Source organism: Plecotus auritus, assembly GCF_963455305.1.
Source record: "Plecotus auritus genome assembly, chromosome: 6".
Classification (NCBI taxonomy): Eukaryota; Metazoa; Chordata; class Mammalia; order Chiroptera; family Vespertilionidae; genus Plecotus; species Plecotus auritus.
The window spans coordinates 14,744,538-14,766,097 of NC_137773.1; the positions used below are offsets into that span (position 1 = coordinate 14,744,538).

Genomic DNA, 21,560 nt, shown 5'->3' on the forward strand with positions numbered 1-21,560 from the left:
GATTCCCAGTCCTATTCACTTGCACTAGACCAGTAGTTTTCAAACTGCGCTGTGGAGTTCTAGGGTGCTTGGGCAGGCCAGAGGCAAGGACTGAGGAGCAGGTGGAGAAAGAAGAGAAAGAAGTGGCCCACGTCATGCAGGGCCACACCTGTATCAGGATTCTGTGCAAGGCTGGTTTGAAAGATTTGTGCTGCTAACAAAACATTTTCAGAGGACTACCCAGACTTTTCTTCCCTGGGAATTGGATTCAGGCTCCTCTTTCTCTACAGGGCCAAGAAGAGACCTGCTTCCTGTTGGATGATGCACTCAACTCCAAGATGGCAACGCACGGGCTGTAAAAGGTACTGGGTCTAGTTTAGTGTGATGTGGTCACGTTATTCATCTTAGTCTCCCCCCGCTGCAAAGACAAGGGCTTGGCCTACATAATTCTGAAAATCCAGTTTGGCTGAAATAACCTGGGGATCTGGGCTATCAGGCTTAGTGAATCAGATCTTAAACAGGGGTGAGTCACCTGAAATCACATGAAAATGTTGTAAATTTTTTTTGTATGTGAATTTTTCTGTAAGTATATCTATAGTTTTCATCAGAGTCTTAAAGCAGACTGTGATGCAGAACCTCTAGCTTCCCAGGACTTTTTTCTTTTTGGCAGAACTGCTGGGAAATATTCTCTTTGGGGGAAGGGGGTGTTCAAGTAGTAAGAGAGCTATTTGCAGAAAGGAAACAAGGGCAACATATAAAGATAAGCAGAGCGAAAAAATGGGAGCTAGATAAAAGAGTAAGAGCCCATAAATTAAGTTTTGTTTAAGCCCCTAGATCCAGTCATGCCTGATCCAGCCACCCCTCACTTTTTTTCAGCTCCATGAACAGCTGTCTCTCCTCTCTTAAAGCATTTTCTACTTCAGTCGCCTATAGAATACAAGATAGATCTAGACCCAAGGTAGATTTACTATTATTGTCAGAGGCCCTTGCCATTTGAAAAAATCATGAGGCTCAAATTGCTAGTAGAAAAAGGAAAGCAGTGAGAAAAAGGGATTGAGGTGGGAATGGATATTCTTCTCATGCTTTTTTTTTTTTTTAATTTCAGGTAAGAGAAATGCTCCCTTATCCTTTATTCTTTTAGCAAATGGGAGGCTTTTAGAAGTAGGAAAGACCTTGGAATCAATCCCATCATTACACAGGTGGAAACCGAGACCTAGAGCGGGGATGTGACTCTCCGGAGGTCATACAGTAATAGGCCTGATGCCAGAACTGAGGTTACCTTCTCTGAGGTTTGATCCGCCTGTGTGACTTTCCTCAGCGTTTCTTTCCCAGCAGCCGGCCAGTTAGAAGAGTTTAGGAGGGATCTTGTGCCCATGTGTGTTGCTTGGCCACATGGATCCATATCTTACCCAGAAAATTCTGCAGTCTGGATTTTTTTCAGATTCTGTGGGCACAGGCAAACAATGGAGTGTTTGGCCTAGGGCTGCCCGGAGGAAGTGAAGGAAACCAGCCCATTTCTCTGCCTGTCCCATCCCTCCCAGGTGACAGACCCACCTAGGGTCCTGCCTAGGATTGGGGTCCTAGAGGTCAGGGCCAGGCCAGACATTGCCCAGTGCAGCCCACAGCAGGAGGATTTAGATATTGCTGAGTCAAAAGCAGACAAGCAGGATTTATGGGACAAGTCCAAGGGGTCACTTGCAGACACAGGGTCAGATCTGTTGAGCTCTGGGGGGCAGTAATGGCAAAGGCAGAAATGGATTCCAGGGGGTCCCCACAACTATTCCCCACAGCATGGCCGGAGGGGCTGGCACACACCAGCCCCTGCCTGCCACCCCCACCCCCCACCCCATCACAAATTACTCACAGCCGCACAGGAGAAATGATCTTTAATGTTCGACTTTGTTTCCAACTCCGCCAAAGTGCCAAAGTGCCAGCGTTCAGTGTAGTACAAAGAGGGGCTTGAGAGGTACGAAGTCACGAGACAAACAAGGCTCCCACTGCCTCCTGGGCGCGCACTCGCTCTGCCCCCCACCCCACCCCCCACACACATGCAGACCACACGTACACACGCACGTACACACGCACAGACACACGCACGTGTACCCACAGTTAAATACATGTACAGAGGGACTCATTTATATATATATACACAGAGAGAGAGGCGTAATCCCGGCCGGCGTCGGGTCCCCCAGGCTCTCGGCATGCTCGGCCCAGCTCTGCGCTGTACCTGGCACCCATGCCCCTGCCAGAAAAGCAGCTGCCCCTCTCCCCACCCCCCTCCCCGCGTTTCCCCTTGGGCCCGGCTCTCCCAGGCGCCGACATTCCCCTCCCCTCCGCCCCTCCCCCCACCAGGATTTCCTTCCCAGGGAAAGGGAGCCGTGCGCGCGGGGCCCTACAACGGCGCGGGCGCCAGGGGCATGTTGGTTTTGAAGCCAGGCTGCCCGTTGGCCACGTCGGCCGCGGCCTCGCAGCCCACGCTGCTGGCGTCCCCTTCGGTCACGGGGCTCTCGGGCTCGGCCAGGAGCTTGAAGGTGAAGAGCGATCCCGAGTCGCGGCGGCCGCAGTGGCCGGGGGGCTCGGGCAGGCTCAGGAGCGCGCCGGGCGCCTTCCATTCGGGGTAGGCGCACAGCTCGACGGGCGGCGGCGCGCCCCCGCGGCCCAGGTAGCCGGGGCTGGGCGAGGCCGAGGGCAGGGTCCGCTGGCTGCCGCTCAGGCAGCTGCCGCCGTCGTCCAGCGAGTCCTTGCGCGACTGCGAGCGCTCCAGCGAGCAGCCCCGCGTCCACGGCCGGTAGGTGTAGGCGCAGTTGCCCAGGCGGCGGCGGCGGCGGCGGCGCCGGCGGGCGCGGCACTGGCAGCCGAGGATGCGCAGGAAGGCGCGCTTGAACTCCTTGCTGGAGCACGGGTAGATGATGGGGTTGAGGCAGCTGTTGAAGTAGCCCAGCCAGAACACCACCTTGAACACGGTGTCGGGGGGCTTCAGGGTGGAGAACAGGGAGCCTGCAGGGGGAGGGGGGGGGCACAGGCAGAAAGACAGACAGCGGTTTGTGAGTAGTCAGACCCTCCACGGGCTCCACCTGAGCATCACCCACCGCAGGATGCTCCCTCTGTCTGGAATGCTCGCCTTGCTGTCTCAGAAGGAATGAATGCTACATTCACTTCTAGGGCCAATATCGAAAACTCCCCCTTCGCCCATGAAAGCTTTCCTGCTCTAGCTGAACAACATCTAAGCTCCTATATCTCTAGATTTCCTAGGACAGCGCTCACCAGTTTCTACTAAATTGATACTAGTCACCCACAACTGCACGCTTCTTTTGGGTCAGAGGCATTATGCTGGGCCTTTTACTTGTATTGTTTTATCCATGAAGTAGACACTCATTTATTTCCATGGCAAATATGAGATACATTACAGACCTTTCTGAGAAAGGTAAAACTTGAAAGGCAAAAGAAGACAATGAAAAGGAAGATTTTTTTTGACCTAGGGATGAAGGAAAATGACCCAACGCCTCAAAAAGATAAACTACAAGAAAAGGGTGGGAGAAGATATTTACAATGTCTAAGACAGGTAAAGGGTTGATATTTCCAAGAAAAGGATGGCATTCCCAGTAGAAACAGGGACAAAGAAAATGAACAGGAAATGTACAAAATTGGAAACCTGAGTGTTAATGAGCACATGACAAGAAGCTCAAAATATTAGGTAGTCAAATAGATTGAAATGAAAACCATAAAGAAATATAATTTATATCTGTTAGGCTAGCAAAAATTAGGAAGATGGACAGCACCAAGTGTAGGCAGGGCTGTGGGGACATGGGGAGCCTTCTGCATGGCTGGTGGGGGCAGAGGCTGTGAAGATTGGAGAAGACTCTATGTGGTCCAATTAAGTCTACACACACCTCCTAACCTCAAAGCTCTGCTCTAGGGCATAGATCTCAAAGAATTTTTACATACGTCCATAAGGGACATGTATGAACATGCTCAGGGCAGTGTTGTTTGTGGTGACAGGGAGCTGGAGAAAACCTGGGTGTCCCTCACAAGGATTTATGGAACGGTAGGGTGAGGTAGATGCACAGCATGGAGATTGTGTAGCATGTAGAGGCCCCGGTTGACAAGTTCATATCACAATATGGAAAGGTCTTAAGTACATTGTTCTTTGTGAAAAAAAAAAGTAGGAAACAATGAGATTTATAACAATACTATTTAAGTAACATCCCAAACAACCACACACATTTTGCAAAATTACTTTCAAATTAAAAAAATACATATTAAACACAAAATGAATGACTAAAGGTGGAGGCAGAGGGAAATGGGAACGAGAAATGGGAATAAAAGGAAGTAAATCAATAAAATAAGGATGATGCCCAACACAGACCTATGATGATGAGATGGTATGAATCCCTTTGAATGTGAAGTCCCACAACATTTTATGTTTATATTGAGTTAAAAACAATTTCCATTTTATTTATTTATTTTTTAAAAAATATATTTTATTGATTTTTTACAGAGAGGAAGAGAGAGGGATAGAAAGTTAGAAACATGGATGAGAGAGAGACATCGATCAGCTGCCTCATGCACGCCCCCTACTGGGGATGTGCCCACAACCCAGGTACATGCCCTTGACCGGAATCGAACCTGGGACCCTTGAGACCACAGGCCGACGCTCTATCCACTGAGCCAAACCGGTTAGGGCAACAACAATTTCCATTTTAAACGCAAGGCAACTGAGGCTTGGAGAGGTTAAATGATTTGCTCCAGGTCACACAGCATGTTTGTAATATAGCTGGAATTTTAAACTAAATTCTGTTAGAATACAAAATACGTTGTGTGTACTTTTTAAAAAGTGCTACTAATAATACCTTTTGTGGAAAATGAGAAAATATAAGAAAGCAAAAAGAAAAAATATTTTAAAAGTACACATAACCTCTCCATGCCGAGAAATCACATTTTGGTGCATGCACTTTCAGATTTTTTATATGTAAACTAAAGGCCCGGTACACGAAAATTCATGCACTGGAGGGGGTCCGTCAGCCTGGCCTGCACCCTCTTGCAGCTCAGGAACCCTCAGGGGATGTCCGATTGAGGGCTTAGGCCTGCTCCCCACGGGAAGTGGGCCTAAGCCACAGTCTGGCTTCCCTCTGTGGGAGGTGACCAGGTGGGCGGATCAGGGGATAGTGCCGGCTGGTGAGCCCCCCCATTACCTCTCCACCGCCCACTGGTTGCCACTGCCCCCCGCCCCCCATCACTGTCCCTTCCCTCTGCTTGCTGGCATGCGCCTTGGCTGGCCTGGCGCCACCTGCTTATTGGCCCCGCCCCCCTGCCAACTGGTTGTTCAGCCTTTCAGTTGATTTGCATATTACGCTTTTATTATATAGGATATTTTTTAAAAATGGGATATTTTATAGGATATGTTGTAACTTCAATCTGTGTCTCTAACCATGCCACTCTGCCTTTTATACAGTGACTTTTATATTCCTGTCTTATCTCCTCTATTAGACTGTGAGCTTCCCAAGGGCCTGGTCATCAGGATCCCCTGTGAATCCATTTGTTGAACAGAGAGCACGAACCTCTAGAATATATGAATGGGAGGAGCTTCAGCAATCATGTCCAAACTCCTTGTTTTGGAGATGGGGACACCAAAGCCCGAAGAGTGGCTGAAGATTCCACAGGTAGGTGGTGGCAAAAATGTCACAAAGATTCCTATCTTTGATTTTGGATTGCACTTGAGTCCTCCCCCTTTCCTCCCCCGCATGCACTTCACCTTCTTATTATTTGAGGTTTAACCTGTTGTCACAAGGAGCCTTCTACTTTTCTGCTTAGCAACCCAGGGATGGTGGCTGGGGGGAGATGGCTGGGCTCCTGGTGCAGGGCTTAGTCAGAGAGGGGTTCCACTTGGGAAGAGGGCTATCCATCTGCGATGCTAATTAAGTACACTGACCTCTTTTCTCAACTCAGGGGGAACTGTGGGAGTGGACTACATTCTGGGTTAGCTTTAGGGGAGGTAGATGAGGTCTAATTCGTGACAAGGCTTGTACCATTAGGTTTTTATCTCACCACCCCGGATACTTCTTTGGATTGAGACACTGCACAGAAGGCCCCAGCTAAAATGCAAATATGGCTATTCTTTTCCCTCAGCCGATTTAGGCAGTGTCCCCATTGGGTGGAGCACAGGGCTTGGGAACTTAAAGACCTGGTTTTGAATCTCCCCTTTTTGTGTGTTGGCTGTTAGACTTTAGAAAAGTTATTTGGCCCTTTCAGACTCAATTTTCTCATCCATAAAATGGGGACAAATATCTGTTTCATAGGGTAGTTTGAATAGATGAAAACATCCATGTAAAATTCTTGACACAGGGCCTGGCATCTTGAAAATAAATGGTGGCCATTTTCCAAATATACTTTATATCCTGGCCTAGTCATCACCCTCCTCCAGGAATTCTGCTCCTCACCTATCGCAGATAGACTTCTTTATTCTCTGCCCCACAGAACATCGACAACCAGATCTTATTCTCTTTTTTTTTTATTGTTAGTCATAAGTGTTGTTAAGCAATCCCAGGGCTGGCCGAGTCCTTGTTCATCACCAGACGTTAAATTCCTGCTGGGCAGGAACCACATCTTTATTTCCTTTTTTTTTTTCTCTCTCTTCAGATTTTTATATTTTTATTCCAAAATGATACATAAAGGGATGAATAGGTAGAGGGCAGAGAATTTTTAGGGCCACAAAACTACTCCATATGACACTATAATGGTGGATACATGTCATTGTACATTTGTCCAAACCCATTAAATGTACAACAGCAAGAGTGAACCCTCATGCAAAGTATGGACTTTGGGTGACAGTGATGTGTCAATGTAGGCTCATCAACTGTAACAAATGAACACTCCAGTGAGGGATGTTGATAATGGGGGAGGCTGTACTCATGTGGCTGCAGGGAGTATATGGGAAGTCTCTGTACCTTCTTGACAATTTGGGTGTGAACCTGAAATTGCTCCTAAAAATAAAGCCCATTAAGAGAACCTCACTTACTTAAACTAAAAAAGCAACACATGCTGAATTTTAAAAGATTACACATTGCAAAAACACTTTAGAATATAGAGTTCAAGTAGAGGGGACCAGAGTTACCAGTAATAGTTTTGTTTTTATCCTCTTAGGATATTTTTTAAAATGGAGTCAGACACATACTTTTCCCCAAATTGCTTTCTTTGCTTAGAATACATATAAGACACTTTCCCAAGTCAGGACATAATGGTGCTACAGCACTCCCCGACCCGCTGCCTCCTGTTGAATTACAGCCTGTTGTCTGGATACATAGTAGTTTACCTAACCCTTTCCTAATGATAGCCAAATAGGTGATTTCCAATTTTTAGCTGTTACAACCGCAGTCATGAAAAGCCTCTTGCGTTTTGATTTCTGCACGTTGGGGTGTTTCTGTAGAATGAATTCCTAGCAGAAAAATCACTGGGCCAGTTCCACATTCAAGCGAAAGCACTGCAGCCAGCAGACTGCCTTCTGAACTGGTGGGTGCAACGGTTTCCGCCTGCATCGGCTGTGTATGAGTACCAGGGGCCTGCCCCCCGGGTCACCTCCGCATTAACACAACCAAATGATGATGGTTTTTGTAAATCACTGTGGTGGAAACCTGCTTCCAGGAAGCCTGTGTATGAGACCTCTGTCTGGGGACTCGATGTGTCATTTGGGTAAGCTGCTTTCCCTTTCCAGGCCTCAGTGTCCTTCCTTTGGGTGAGTGGTTTGATCTGGGTCCTCTCTGGCCTTAGAATCAGTCTGTGAAGTCTGAGATGGAAGTCCTGTCCATCCCTGCAGGAGTGTGTCAGTTTCTCTAGACTCACCACACAGGGGCAGTGTAGGTCAGGGACTGGAGCAGCTGGTGCCTGGGATTCCTTGCATATTTCCGCCCCTTTACTCCTCCCTCTCCCCCTAGCAGCATAGTAGTTACTGGGAATAGGGGCCCTGTTTGCCACACTGGCCCACCCCGGTGGGAGCCAAAAAGTCTAGTTAATTGAGGAAGGAGCTGAGCCTCTTTGGCATGAAAGAGGATGGGTGGCAGGGATCTCTTCCGCTGGGCATCCAAACAGACCTCAGGGGAGTAAATATCAACAGGAACGGAGGGTTTCTGGAAGCCTGCTCTCTGCTGGAAGTCAGAGCTGTGCTGGCTCTGTGACAGGGCCACAAGCTCACTATGCATGTCCCTGAGCCTGGCTCCACTTCTCCTGCTTATGACATGGTCCAGGGCTCCCTGCCCCGTGTCTTAGAATCATGGCTTCACCGAAGCTCTGTGAGGATCGGTGACTTGCTCAAGGGCAGTCAGCTGGTAAATGGCAGAATGACCATCAGAACCTGTGGAAGTTGTTCATTTGGTTCCACAAACACTTATTGGAGCTTTGGGGTTAGTGGTTAAGGTTCTGTTCAGAGGTCCCAGGAAGGCAGATCTGGCTTCCCAGTTGTGTGGCTTTGGAGAAGCTACCTGATCTGGTGTGGCTGTTTCCTGGGAAACAGGGAGGGCGATAGTTCTTCTGTGCACGGGTGAGATGAGCTTATTAGGCTTGGTTAGTGCCAGGCATGGTGAGAGCGCTCCATGCAGCTATTCTGACTGCTTCAAACACAACTACTATTACTACTGCCAACACTGCCGTCCCTGCCAGTAGTACTGCTACAAAGACGAGGAAGGAGGCGAAGAGGCTGAGATCTGTGCTGACCACGTATTGGGACCCTTACTGCACTGCTCTTTATTTAAAAACATATTTTTATTGATTTCAGAGAGGAAGGGAGAGGGAGAGACAGAAACATCAATGATGAGAGAGAATCTTGGGTCAGCTGCTTCCTGCATGTCCCCCTACTGTGGATAGAGCCCGCAACCTAGGCATGCGCCTTGACCAAAAATGGAACTGTGACCTCCTGATCCATAGGTCAACATTCAGCCACTGACCCACACCAGCCACGCATGCTCTTTTCAATATAGGCCCAAGGATGGGTCCCACCCAGGTAGTTCTTGAACCAGCTGGAATTGTATGTGACTTTCACCCATTTTTCTGGGGAGAATCCACAGCTGTCACCATGGGCTTGAAGGAGTCAGCAACCCTAGAATGGTTAGGCCTCACTCATCTCAAGTCTATGGTTTCCAAGCATCAGTCTCTCTACCCCTGGATGGACCACCTGTTTTTACTACCTTTCTTTAAGTCAGCTCACTTTTAAAAAAATTAATCCTCACCCAAGGGTATTTTTTTCCATTGATTTTTAGAGAGAATGGAAGGGAGAGAGGGAGGGGCAGGACAGAGAAATATCTATCTATCTATCTATCTATCTATCTATCTATCTGGAGGGTAAGAGAGAAGGAGACACACACACACACACACACACACACACACACACACACATTGGTTGGCTCTTGCACATGCCCAAACTGGGGCCAGGGATTGAACCCACAACCCTTCAATCTGTGAGCTGACACTCTAACCACTGAGCGAGCACACTGGCCAGGGCCGAGTCAGCTCACTTTTGGTATCTAAATTTAAAAAACATTTAAGGAAGCTTTTATCGCTATTTAAAAACCTGTATTGTTTGCTATAAATAGGATGTCATGGTAGAGAAAAATGAGATCACCCCAGACAGTGGTGGGTCCAAGGTCTGCTCTTTTTCAAAAAGGGAGATTAGCTAGGGTTGAAGGGTGGTGAAGACTTGCTGCCCTAAACTGAGGGGAATTCCTCTTTGAGGAGCCTGAAGGATTGAAAGAGAAGTGAACCTGGAATACCATTCTCACTGGCACATAGTAGGGGGCTAAATAAGTAATTGCTCAATGACTGACTGAATATGTAATTCACAGACTCTTGTGCCACATGTGGCTGTCATTTCAAGTTATTCTGCACACCACTCAACTCTGTACTGAACCTGAGTAGCAGTGTAGTCCTGGGAAACCGCTAGCCGGAGGCAGCCATGGCTCCTATTTTGATGCCTCCCGTAGCTTCTTACTGAGGCTTTTAAAGCAGATCAAATGAGACAACACTTCTGAAAGGGCTTGGAGGGCTTGGAAGCTGGACACCTGAATGGGATGAGGAGGAGGAGTTTGAGGGGGATGGATAAAGCCGAAAGCAGATGGTGCACCTGGGCCTTGCCTGCTTTAAGGCGATTTAGAGGGATTGTGAAGTTCAAGGATCAAAAGCTAAGGCTGAGCAGGATTGGCACAGGGAGAAGCATTTCTTGGCTGGACGTGGTCCCAACAAGTCATCCTTAAGGTGCCATTCATCAGATCTGAACAGGGAACACAAGGTCTCTGTGAACCTCCCCTCTTCAAAACCATACGGCATGTTTGTGGAATAGTAGCTACCATTTAACAAGCTTACTCTGTGCCAGCCACTGGGCTAAATGCTTAATAACCGTCATTTTCCAGTCATTCTTTCAACAGTCACTGTTCCCAAGGCAGCTTGGCATGACAGTGCCTTGCTTTAGGGGGCGCCATTCTACACTGTAGTCTCCACACTGTAGCCTACTACAGCACTCCTTGGTGACTGTGTCCAACCTGCACGTGTCTGCCGGAGGCCATCACTATTACACTGGTGTGTGTGTGTGGGGGGGGGGGGGAGGGGAAGTGGGGAGGAGAATGGAAGGTACCCTGCTCAAGGTCACGGAGCTAGTTAGTGGGTGATAGAGTTAGAATTTGTTGGCATGGGCAGCCTCTTAATCACTATTGATACAGCTCATGGGAAAGTACAGTTTGTATGCTGACATGTATAAAGGCTGGAAGGACATACATGGAAGGAAACCAACAATTTTATCCTTGGGTGCTGAAATTACGGGGTAATTTTCCTTCTATGTGGTTTTCAGTGTTTTTCTAAATTTTCTCCATAAACATGAATTACTTCTTTAATTGGTAAAAATCCAATGAATATTATTTAAAAAATAGTCCTGGCCAGTGTGGCTCAGTTGATTGGGCATCATCCATGCACCGAAAGGTTGCCGGTTTGATTCCTGATCAGGGCACGTGACCTGGTTGTGGGCTGGATCCCCAACAGGGGGACATACAGAAGGCAGCTGATGGATGTTTCTCTCTCTTTCCCTCTCCATTTCTCTCTCTCTAAAATTAATAGCAATATTAAAAAAATAACCCAAATCAAAATATATATGTATTTTTAAAAAAAGATACCATGTTTATTGGGATCCTTGTCATGTATTAGCTAACTTTATGTTCTATTTCACGTAATTCCCATAACAGCTCTATGAGCAAAGTGGATTATCCCTACTGCAAAGAATGAAGATGAAACAGAGACACAGGTGGAGGGCCGCACTGCCCAAGGTTCTGTGCAGGTAAGAGGGTTTGAAATGAGATCTTTTGTTGTTAAACTCAGCAGCCTCCTCTGTTAGTTTCTACTGTGCCTATGAAGCCCCTACTGTGGGGCAGAAAGGGGCCCTTTTAATTCTTTCTGTACATCCATAGGCCTTTATTAAACATGGATGCAGGAATGACCGATGGAAGGGTTTAGAGACTGTAGTGAGACATGAGGACCTAATGCATCATTTATCTGGTCCACACAGGGTTGGGTGGTTTGTAACGTCCCTCTGGACTCTGACATTCTGGGACTCTAGGCTATAAACTTGACTTGACTTATTTCATAGTCAGCATCAGATAAGCCAATGACTGCAGCGCAGCCAGTGGGTGGTGAAACTGTTTGATCAGCTTGTAAATAGAGTGGAATCCTTTGCAATGTGTCTCTCTCTCTCTTTTTAAAAAATACGTTATTATTGATTTTTAGAGAGAGAGAGAGAGGAAGGGAGAGGGATATAGAAACATTGATGTTAAAGAGAAACATCCCCCACCCCCCCACCACCCAACAGGGGATCGAACCTGCAACCCAGGCATGTGCCCTGACCAGGAATTGAACCGGTGACCTTTTGGTACAGTGACCACACTCAACGAACTGAGCCACACTGGCCAGGGCCAATGTTTCTCTTCTTAGGAGCACTGGCTATACCTGCAGCCAAGCCAAGCCTCCCAGTTGGGCTCAATAAAAACTCGAAAAAAATTTAAAAACAGTTGCTGATTCTTTCAGCACCAGCTTTGTAAGGGGGGGTGGGGTGGGGTGTTCCTTGGTTTTGGAAATTCCTTTCAAGGTTTGAATGAGATCTAAAATTGTCCAACAGATACAATATTTTTGGGGCCAACAGGTCCAAGTGAAGTTTTAAAGGAAATGCTGAAAACAATAAGAATCACCAGAGGCACCATTTACAGTGAACTAGGAACCAGTTATTAGGCGCTATGTCTACAACCTTTGCTCACACTGTCCTTCCAGCAGCCCTGCTTTATTGTGTCTCATTGCACAGACGAGGACATTGAGGTTTAGGAGACAAAGCCACGTGTCTAGTAAGTGGGAGAGCTAGGACTAAAATCCAGCTCTGAAGTCTGCTTCATTGTTTATTATTAAGAAAAAAGAAGCTTCTATTTACTTCCTTAAGCACCAGGTAATTTCTCCCTCAACTGGGAACAATCTCTCTTTTTGCTGAATTGTCACAGCACTTTATCTCCTTCTGCCTAGAATTACAGTTGCTTAGGGCTATGCCTCATGTCCCCTGATTAGACTGTGAACTTCTAGGAAAGAGAATTCATGTCTGATTTGTCTCTCTCTCCCAGGACCTAGTACAGAGACTGACACAGGACAGGCACGCAGCCAACCTGTGTTACATGAATAACAGTGGGGGAAAAGAACTGAAATATGTTCTCCCCTGGCTACTCAGAGTGAGGTCCCTGCAGAAGCAGCATGGACACCACCTGGGTGTTTATTAAAAATGCTGAATCTCCGTGATCCAGTAACTCAGAATCTGCCTTTTAACAAGATCCCAAAGTGAGAAGCATGGGCTTAGCCCACATTTCAATTTTCCTTTCAAAATTGTTTTTTCTGGGTATCTTGGGATTCATGGATGAGCAAAGGCTGGGCTGAGAGCCACCTCACCATGGGACCGACCGACCTCCTTGCCTCCAACACTCCAGCGGCTCCTAGAGTTTATAGGACAAAGTTCAAACTGCTTAGGCTGGAATTTAAGACCTGCTCAACTTGGCTGCGATGGCCCGATTCTTCGCAACATGAGTTCACTTTCTGGCTCCTTTCCCTTATTCACGCTGTCCACTGGTGTGAGAAGCCCTTTCCTTTCCCCTCCCCCTCTCTACCCTTTCCAGGCCTGGCTCAAATGCCTTCTTCCCATAACCACAGCCCACAATGCACAGCTCCCTCTGAAGCGTGAAAGCAGGAGGAAGGGATGTGCAGGCTTCAAAGACCTGCCAAAATCCAGGTGACCCGCACACCTTACCTAATGTAATTCTCCATTCCCTGTTTACAGCTGTGGAAACTGAGTCTCTGAATGTACAGAACTCATCCAATGTCACACAGCTATTAAATGATAGAGCTGGGATTCAAACCCAAATATGCCTAGTTCCAAACTTGGGCAGTTTCCACAACAAACAATATGTCTAGAGGCCAAGAATTTTGAATCACTGTACCCCAGTGGTTCTTTTTTTTTTTTTTTTTTTAAGACTTTTTAAAAAATTTTATTGATTTTTTTACAGAGAGGAAGGGAGAGGAATAGAGAGTTAGAAACATCGATGAGAGAGAAACACTGATCAGCTGCCTCCTACACACCCCCTACTGGGGATATGCTTGCAACCAAGGTACATGACCTGGACTGGAATCGAACTCGGGACCCTTCAGTCCGCAGGCCGACGCTCTATCCACTGAGCCAAACCAGTCAGGGCCCCAGTGGTTCTTTACTTAACAATACTTATTATGCAAATAGTTTAGCATCATATAATTTCAGGGTCTCACAAACCTGCTGAATCCCATCCATGGTACACCCATGAGGTGCACGGTCACCAGATTAAGGGTCTCTTGCTGTTCTCTCCACAGATTTCTATCATAACAGCTATTGGACTTATTAAGATTCTATTTCCCTTGTTTACAAGTTCCTTCAGGCTAGGGTTGATCATACTTGTCTTAGTTTGTCTTGCACCTAATGCAGAGCTTGGCTTATAGTGAAGGTGTGAAAAGATTTGTTGAGCACATGACCTCCTCTTCATTTGTTGTGTGCATAGTAGGTGCTGAATAAATGGTTGTGGAGTGACCTCTTACTTGTACTTTTTTCTCCTCTTATTTATTTATTTAAAGTGTGACACAAGCCAACGCCCAGTGTGGCTCCCATCTCCTTCCTGAAAGCTTTCCTTACTGCTCCAGGCCTCTTCTCCTTTATTTCCCATAAAAACAGAGTCTGCAGCAGATGGGTTAACACGAAAAGTTACTGTTAAGGGATATGATGCTTGACTTTTTAGGCAGACAGCGTCAACTCTCCTTAAAGATGGGGTCTGGCTTTGCTAGCATGGCTCAGTGGTTGAGCATCGACCTATGAACCAGGAGGTCACAGTTCGATTCTTGGTCAGGGTGCATGCCCGCGTTGTGGGCTAGATCCCCAGTGTGGGGCATGCAGGAGGCAGTGATCAATGATTCTCTCTCATCATTAATGTTTCTATCTCTCTTCCTCTCCCTTCCTCTCTGAAATCAATAAAAATATAAATTAAAATTAAAGATGTGGTCTGTGTCCTATATTTCTAGCACAGGGCTGAGCATATGGTCAGTGCCATCAATTACTTGCTGATGGATTGACCCATTCCGTCTTCCAGAAGGGAAGCTACCTCCCGGCCGAGGCTCAGAGTTGAGAGCAGATGGGGTGGAGTGGTGTCTGTAGCACTTAAGGGTCCATCTTTGATGCCAAATGGAGAGTGTTCCATGCCTTGACCTCACTGAAAATAGCAATTTCCCTGTAGAACACTTAGAAATTGAGCATTGGTGGGGCCTCCGTGAAGGAAGCTATAACACTTCATAAAGGGGCATAAAAGAAGATGTGCAAGAAGGAGAGACTTGGCCTGCTTTAGTACAGGAAGTCTCTACCCAAGATGACTTCAGTTTTTCCCAAACTAATTTGGAAATTGAAGACAACCTCATTAAAATTCCAACAGGAGGTGGTTTATTATAATTACTTTCTTGGAAGGGGGGAACCTAAATGATCCAAAGTTAAGTATATGGAAGAATATGGAATATGAAAGAATAATCATGAAAAAACCCCAGCAAGGTCAATTAAAATAAATAAGAGGAGTGGTGGAGATGGTATTAAGAAGATGGGTCGATCTACCCTTACAGATATTAAAACCTGTTATAAAATCACAGTAACTAAAAAAATACTAGAGCAGGAAGTGCAAGAAGAGGCAGATAGATCAATGAAATTATAAAGTTTGTAAAGACAACCATATATCCACTAGAGGCCCGGTGCACGAAATTTGTGCACGGGGTGGGGTGTGTCCCTCAGCCCAGCATGCACCCTCTCCAATCTGGGACCCCTTGAGGGATGTCCGACTGCCCGTTTAGGATTGGGCCTAAACGGGCAGTCGGACATCCCTCTCACAATCCAGGACTGCTGGCTCCCAACTGCTCGCCTGCCTGCCTTCCTGACTGCCCCTAACTAATTCTTTTGCCAGCCTGATCACCCCCTAACCACTCGCCTGCCAGCCTGATTGATGCCTAACTGCTCCCCTGCCAGCCTGTTTGCCCCTAACTACCCTCCCCTACAGGCCTGGTCACCCCTAACTGCCCTCCCCTACAGGCCTGGTCCCCCCCCAACTGCTCTCCCCTGCAGGCCTGGGTCCCCCCCAACTGCCCTTCCCTGTAGGCCTGGTTGCCCCCAAATTCCCTCCTCTGCTGGCCTGGTCACCCCTAACTGCCCTCCCCTGCAGGCTTGATCGCCCCCAACTGCCCTCTCCTGCAGGCCTGATCGCCCACAACTGCCCTCTCTTGTAGACCTGGTCCCTTCCAATTGCCCTCCCCTGCTGGCCATTTTGTGGTGGCCATCTTGTGTCCACATGGGGGCAGTCATCTTGGGTATTGGAGTGATGGTCAATTTGCATATTATTCTTTTATTAGATAGGATTAGATAGGATAGAGGCCTGTTGCATGGGTGGGGGCCGGCTGGTTTGCCCTGAAGGGTGTCCCGGATCAGGGTGGGGGTTCCCTTGGGGCATGAGGCAGCCTGGGCGAGGGGCCTGTGGTGGTTTGCAGGCTGGCCACGCCCCTAGCGACCCAAGCAGAGGCCCTGGTACCTGGGATTTATTTATCTTCTATAATTAAAACTTTATAGCCTTGAGCGGAGCCAAACCTCCTGCTTGATCCGTGGCTGCTGCCATTTTTGTTGGGATTTATTTATCTTCTATAATTGAAACTTTGTAGCCTTAAGCGGAGGCCAAGGCAGGCCAGGGCAGGCGGAAAGCTTGGCTTCCTCCATTGCCGGTGAAACGCAAGCCTCCTGCTCTCTCTGTGGCCACAGCCATCTTGGTTGGGTTAATTTGCATACTTGCTCTTGACTGGCTGGTGGGTGTGGCTTGTGGGTGTAGTGGAGGTATGGTCAATTTGCATATTACTCTTTTATTAGATAGGATGAGAATTTCATATGCCATTTCAATGTTTGTGGGAAAGAAGAGATTATTCTATCAACACTGTTGGACCAACAGGCTAGCCCAAGCATGTCAAACTCGAGGCTTGCGGGCCGCATGCCTCATTTATTTGGCCCACGTTAGCCTTTGATATGGTTGGGCTAGGCTTTTAGAAAAAAATAAAGGTGGAGTTCTACTTTATTTCTTATATCAAAATAAGCCCATATGGATCCAAGGTTTTGAGCATAAAAATTATTATAATATTAGAAGGTCTGAGTGAATATTTTTATTATTTTGAAATAGGAAAGACCCTGTTAAGCATGACAGAAGCTTAGGGTCTGTAAAGAGGTATTGGGAGTTTGCCTGGACATTTCTGTAAATCGCAAACTTCAAAAGCAAAGCTAAAAGAAGAACTGAGAGAAATATTTGTAATTTAAACAACAGTAAAAGGAATAATATTTCTAATACACAAAGCTCTGTTTCAAATCAAGAAGAAAAACAACTTAATACAAAACAAAGCAAATAATATGGATAAGCAAAGAAGTACAATGAACAGCCAATGAATGAATAAAAACACAATAAAATTCTTTCAGAAAATAAATAATGCCAATTAAAAAGTGGCAAAATATTATGGATCTATTAGTTTGGGAAATCTTAAAAAAACTGCTTGAGATGCTAAAAAACTAAAATTGAGAATACCCAGATATTGGAATTAGAAGGTAGCATAAAGGTTTATTAACTTAATGGGGGAAAATCATAACCAAAGTGAAGTGGGGTGCAGGTAGGGGTGGTCCTACGGTGGCTAGGGAAAGGCCTGTGTGATACGGAGGAATTGAGAAGGAACTGGCCAGGCATAGAGGGTTCAGGGGAGGGTATTCTAGGCAGAAGATCAGAATGTGCAAAGAGCTCTGTGTGTGAAAGAACTTCGTGTGTTCCTGGGAGTGAGGGAAGTCAAAGTATACGGGAGAGATGGGGAAAATGGGAAAATGGCAAAATAAAATGAAATCTAAAAACATTTCACGTGCTGAATTTGGCAAAGGTGTGTGGAAACAGATTTTCATCCATTCTGGGTAGGGGTATACATTTTGGGTAGAAAATTGGTTTTATCTGATAAAATGAAAATGTGCACAGCTTTGATCTAAGTACCTTCTCACCCAGGAATTTACCCTACAGCAGCACTCTTAAAAGGGAGCAGAGACAAAAACACCAGGAACTGCAGTGAGGTTCCCGAAATGGGAAATAGCCTAAATTCCAACATAGGGAACTGTGAAATAAACCGTGCAGCATTCGCACAATGATCACCACCCGCACAGCTCTTACAGCAGTGGGCTATTCCACATGGGTTATGTCCATGACAGAACTAAGTAAAAAAAAGCAAATTTCAGGAGAGAATGACACACACCTACCTGAAGCAAATTTCAGTATAATCTGATTTTTATAAAAAACATTGTGTGTTAGTATGTTCATGGAAAAAAAAAAAATCACCAAACTGTTCATAGTAGTTATCTCTGAGGGATGGCTTTATGACAAGATTTCCACTTCGTATTTGAAATTCTTTTTGCAATGAACAATCATTGCTTTTGAAGAAAGAGAGAGAGAAGAGAGAGAGAGAGAGAGAGAGAGAGAGAGAGAGAGAGAGAGAGGCCGAGAACATAGGAAGAAAAGAACCAGTATAGGCTAGGGCAGCCGTGGGCAAACTACGGCCCGCAGGCCGGATTGGGCCCATTCGGCTGTTCTATCTGGCCCGCGGAGCCGAAAGAGCGGAGGGTTCTCTTGCTCTCCCCTCCGCTCCTTCACCAGCAGCAGTGTTAACATGGCAACGTCGGGAAACACGGCCGCAGCTCCTTCTTCTGAGTGGGCGGATTTATATCCGCCCATTCAGTAGAAGGAACAACCTCTCAATCTTCCAGAGGCTCCTTGTAATGGCCGCGGACGCGTCCCCCGACATCACCCTGGGAATGCGTAGACACGTTATCGTGGTGATGTAGGGAGACACGCCCCTGGAGAGCACAGTATCAGAGCATTAGCTAAAAAGGAGACCGACAACACTGTTCCCACTGAAGTTGATGTTTTAAAGACCAAAAACCTTTCAACCCAGTCTACATTGCCATCTACATCTACGTCCCGGGCATAATTTGGAAGTTGCACTAAAGAAAATGTTTAATTTACTGTTTACACATTTTGTTCTTTTCTATTTGTTTTAGTTTTAAATTATTTTATTATATTTAAGTTTAATTTGAAAGGCTTTTGTACCTTTCCTTTGTTAGGCAATTTTATTTTGCCTTTGCCATCTTCAATATAAGGTATGTTATTGTGCTATGATTCCTCCATTTTTTGAAGTTTCAAATTATAATAATTAGTGTTTACATTCTTCTTGTTAAAATGTTGGAAATGAATAAAACTATTGAAATAAAAAAAAAAAGACCGTACCCTTTTATGTAATGATGTTTACTTTGAATTTATATTAGTTCACACAAACACTCCATCCATGCTTTTGTTCCGGCCCTCCGGTCCAGTTTAAGAACCCATTGTGGCCCTCGAGTCAAAAAGTTTGCCCACCCCTGGGCTAGAGGCTAGCTGGTCGATCTTTAGGCCCGATCACCATACCACCTTCCCGGGCCCCCATTTCCTCATGTATGAGACAAAGGGGCATTAGCCACTAGGCCCTCCTCTTTCTCAGACTGTAAGCTTTGTATTCATCCCATTATAGAGGTGGAACGGAAATTAGGGAGAAGATACAAATGCACCTGCAGCCAGAGTGCCTTTGAGCCTAGATCTGGAACAAACATCACACATCACTTGATCTTTCCTTCTGAGGCAGCAGATGAACCTGCTGGCTAGCCGAGAGGCCCAGTGTCTTTGGATGAAAGGCTCCACAAGGGAGCAGGGACAATTACTGGCTTTGGCGAATAAGGTACAACGCCTGGATTGGGCCACTTAGCCGATTAGGCCCCGCACAATGCCTTTGATCCCCTCTCCCAGCAGTGGTCCACAGACTTCCCTGACTCATCCCTCTGTTCTGTCCTTTGGCTGGTGGTAATCAAAACGTTGCCCTACATCCAAACTGGTTGGCCAAGTTCAGTCTGGCCTGGGACCCCCGGACAGCTCTGCGCCTTCTTTTTACTTATCCGGCCTCATCTGGACATATTCCTACCTGAGGGGGCCACACCTGGGGTCATGCCCTCCTTATCACTTGCAGCCCTCAAAGTTTCTGGACCACAGTGTGAGAGATGCCAGCCGGCTCTCTAGGGTGTCTTGTCTTCTCACCAGAGCCCTCCCCTGCCTGTCTGAACCCTGAGAGCCAGGCGCGTGGCTGGTATCTTGAATACCGTTTAATGAAATGATTAGTCTGTGCTGTTGCATACGTGCTGCTCTGCAGGTTTTGCAAAGCGGGACTTCCTCCTGCTTCTCAGCACAGGTCCACGGCATGCCATAAAACAACCCTGAAATGTCTGCCTTTCTCCCAGCTCCGAGGCTCCTCACACTCGGAGATGGGCTGGGGGACAGAGCTGGCCGGGCTGGCTGTGGCCACAGGACAATGTTCAACATTCCTGCCTGTGCTGTTCATACTTGTGTAGCTCACACATCAGCTGGGGGCCTTCCTGCCCTTGAAAGCGAGGTGAGATTATCCTTAGTGACCCTTTCCATAACCCTGGGGAGTCCGGAGCCCTCGGTGGAATCTGTAGAGTGGGGCAGGGGACCCCCTTCATTCCTGCCCCTCCTCTGGCGTCAGTCCCTGGACAGCCCGCTTGCTTCTAGCACCTGAGGCAATGAACCCTCCTCACCCTTTCCCATATCACATCCACTCCTCCCAGGTTGCTCCAGCGTTCCAAATTCTTACTATGTGTGTGTGTTTTTAAAAAATTTTTTATTTAAGGTCAGTATTTCTGTCCTCCCTTTGGTAGCCTTGGCATCAGCCTTGTTGAGGGCTGCGGGGAGGAGATGGATTTGGTGGTGATGGGGGAGATGGGTTTCACTTTCCACCTTCAGCTCTAATTAAGATATTTTCCCAAAGAAAAGCTAGATTTTCAGAAAATGTCCATTTTATGGATGAAAAAATTAATTAAGGAAATTGCTTCAAGATTCCTTAGTGCGGGAGTCGGGATTCAATTCCTGGCCTGACCCCAGAGCAATAGCTGTTTCCGCCAGCCCAATGCTGATTCCCACAGACTGACAACCTGCTACTTCCCTGGAGCACTCTGTGCGCAGTGCCTAGAAGACCAGGACCAGCTGGTTACTCGTCCGGATGGGGCGAGGTGCGTGGGAGACAGTTGAGGAAGGGAATGCTGTTTGACTTCGCTGCTTTCAGAGAACATCCCTGCAAAAATGATTCTATCTTCATACATTTTGAGGAGACAGAAGGTGGACAGGCAGCCTTGGTGGGTGAGGGTGCAATGGGGCAAGTGGTTTCAGAGAGCTGGTAGCTTATTTAGTTCTTTGGAGAGAAGGCCTGACTCCCTGCAGTGTCCTAATCACAAGGGAGCATGCACGCTGACTCTCACAATAGTTAGAAATGGACCCGGTCTTTCTATAGACACAGACGACAGTGTGGTGATGGCCACAGGGAAGCGGGGAGGGCGCTGCGTGGAAGGGGGCTGAAGGGGAGGAAATGGGAACATCTGTAATAGTGTAAACAATAAAAATAGGAAAAAATATAAGCTAAAAGGATGGAAAAAACAATCTTAATGGTGTTTTCAAAGAAAATGTAGTGATCCGAATTTAACAACAATGACGATGACAACATTAACAATAACAGCTACCATCTATTGAGAGCTTATAGGTGGCAAGGGCTGTACCTAACTCCTAACATGTATGGTCTCATTTAGTACCCAAAACAATGAATTCTATGTGGGCGATACAGTTACTGTCCCCATTTTACAGACATTGAAACTGAGGCTTAGAAGAGAAGCCATTTGCTCAGAGTCACAGAGCTATCAAGTAGTAGAGTCTCATTAGAACCCCAAGTTCCTCCCTGCCCATCTTCTGCTGTTTTGACCTTGTGAGGAGGGGCCACCCAGAAACCAAGGCCTAAAAGAACCTTGTAAAAAGTGGAGCAAATTTCACAGGGGAGTGCAGGGTACGGTGCGGGGGGGGGGGGGGGGGGGATGTGGGGGGGTGGGA

At 46.8% G+C, this 21,560-nt stretch overlaps 1 protein-coding gene across 3 annotated transcripts in view; it reads right to left on the reverse strand.

The window, feature by feature from the left end:
- Positions 1 to 1,847: 1,847 nt before the first annotated feature.
- The window catches only part of ADRA1B (adrenoceptor alpha 1B), a 96,199-nt gene continuing 76,486 nt past the window's right edge, over positions 1,848 to 21,560 (reverse strand). For all 3 annotated transcript variants that reach the window (XM_080676203.1, XM_080676204.1, XM_080676202.1), the window contains one exon: positions 1,848 to 2,976. In XM_080676203.1, coding sequence (XP_080532329.1) covers positions 2,372 to 2,976 — 605 coding nt within the window. In that variant the 3' untranslated portion in view covers positions 1,848 to 2,371. The remainder of the gene's footprint in view (positions 2,977 to 21,560) is intronic.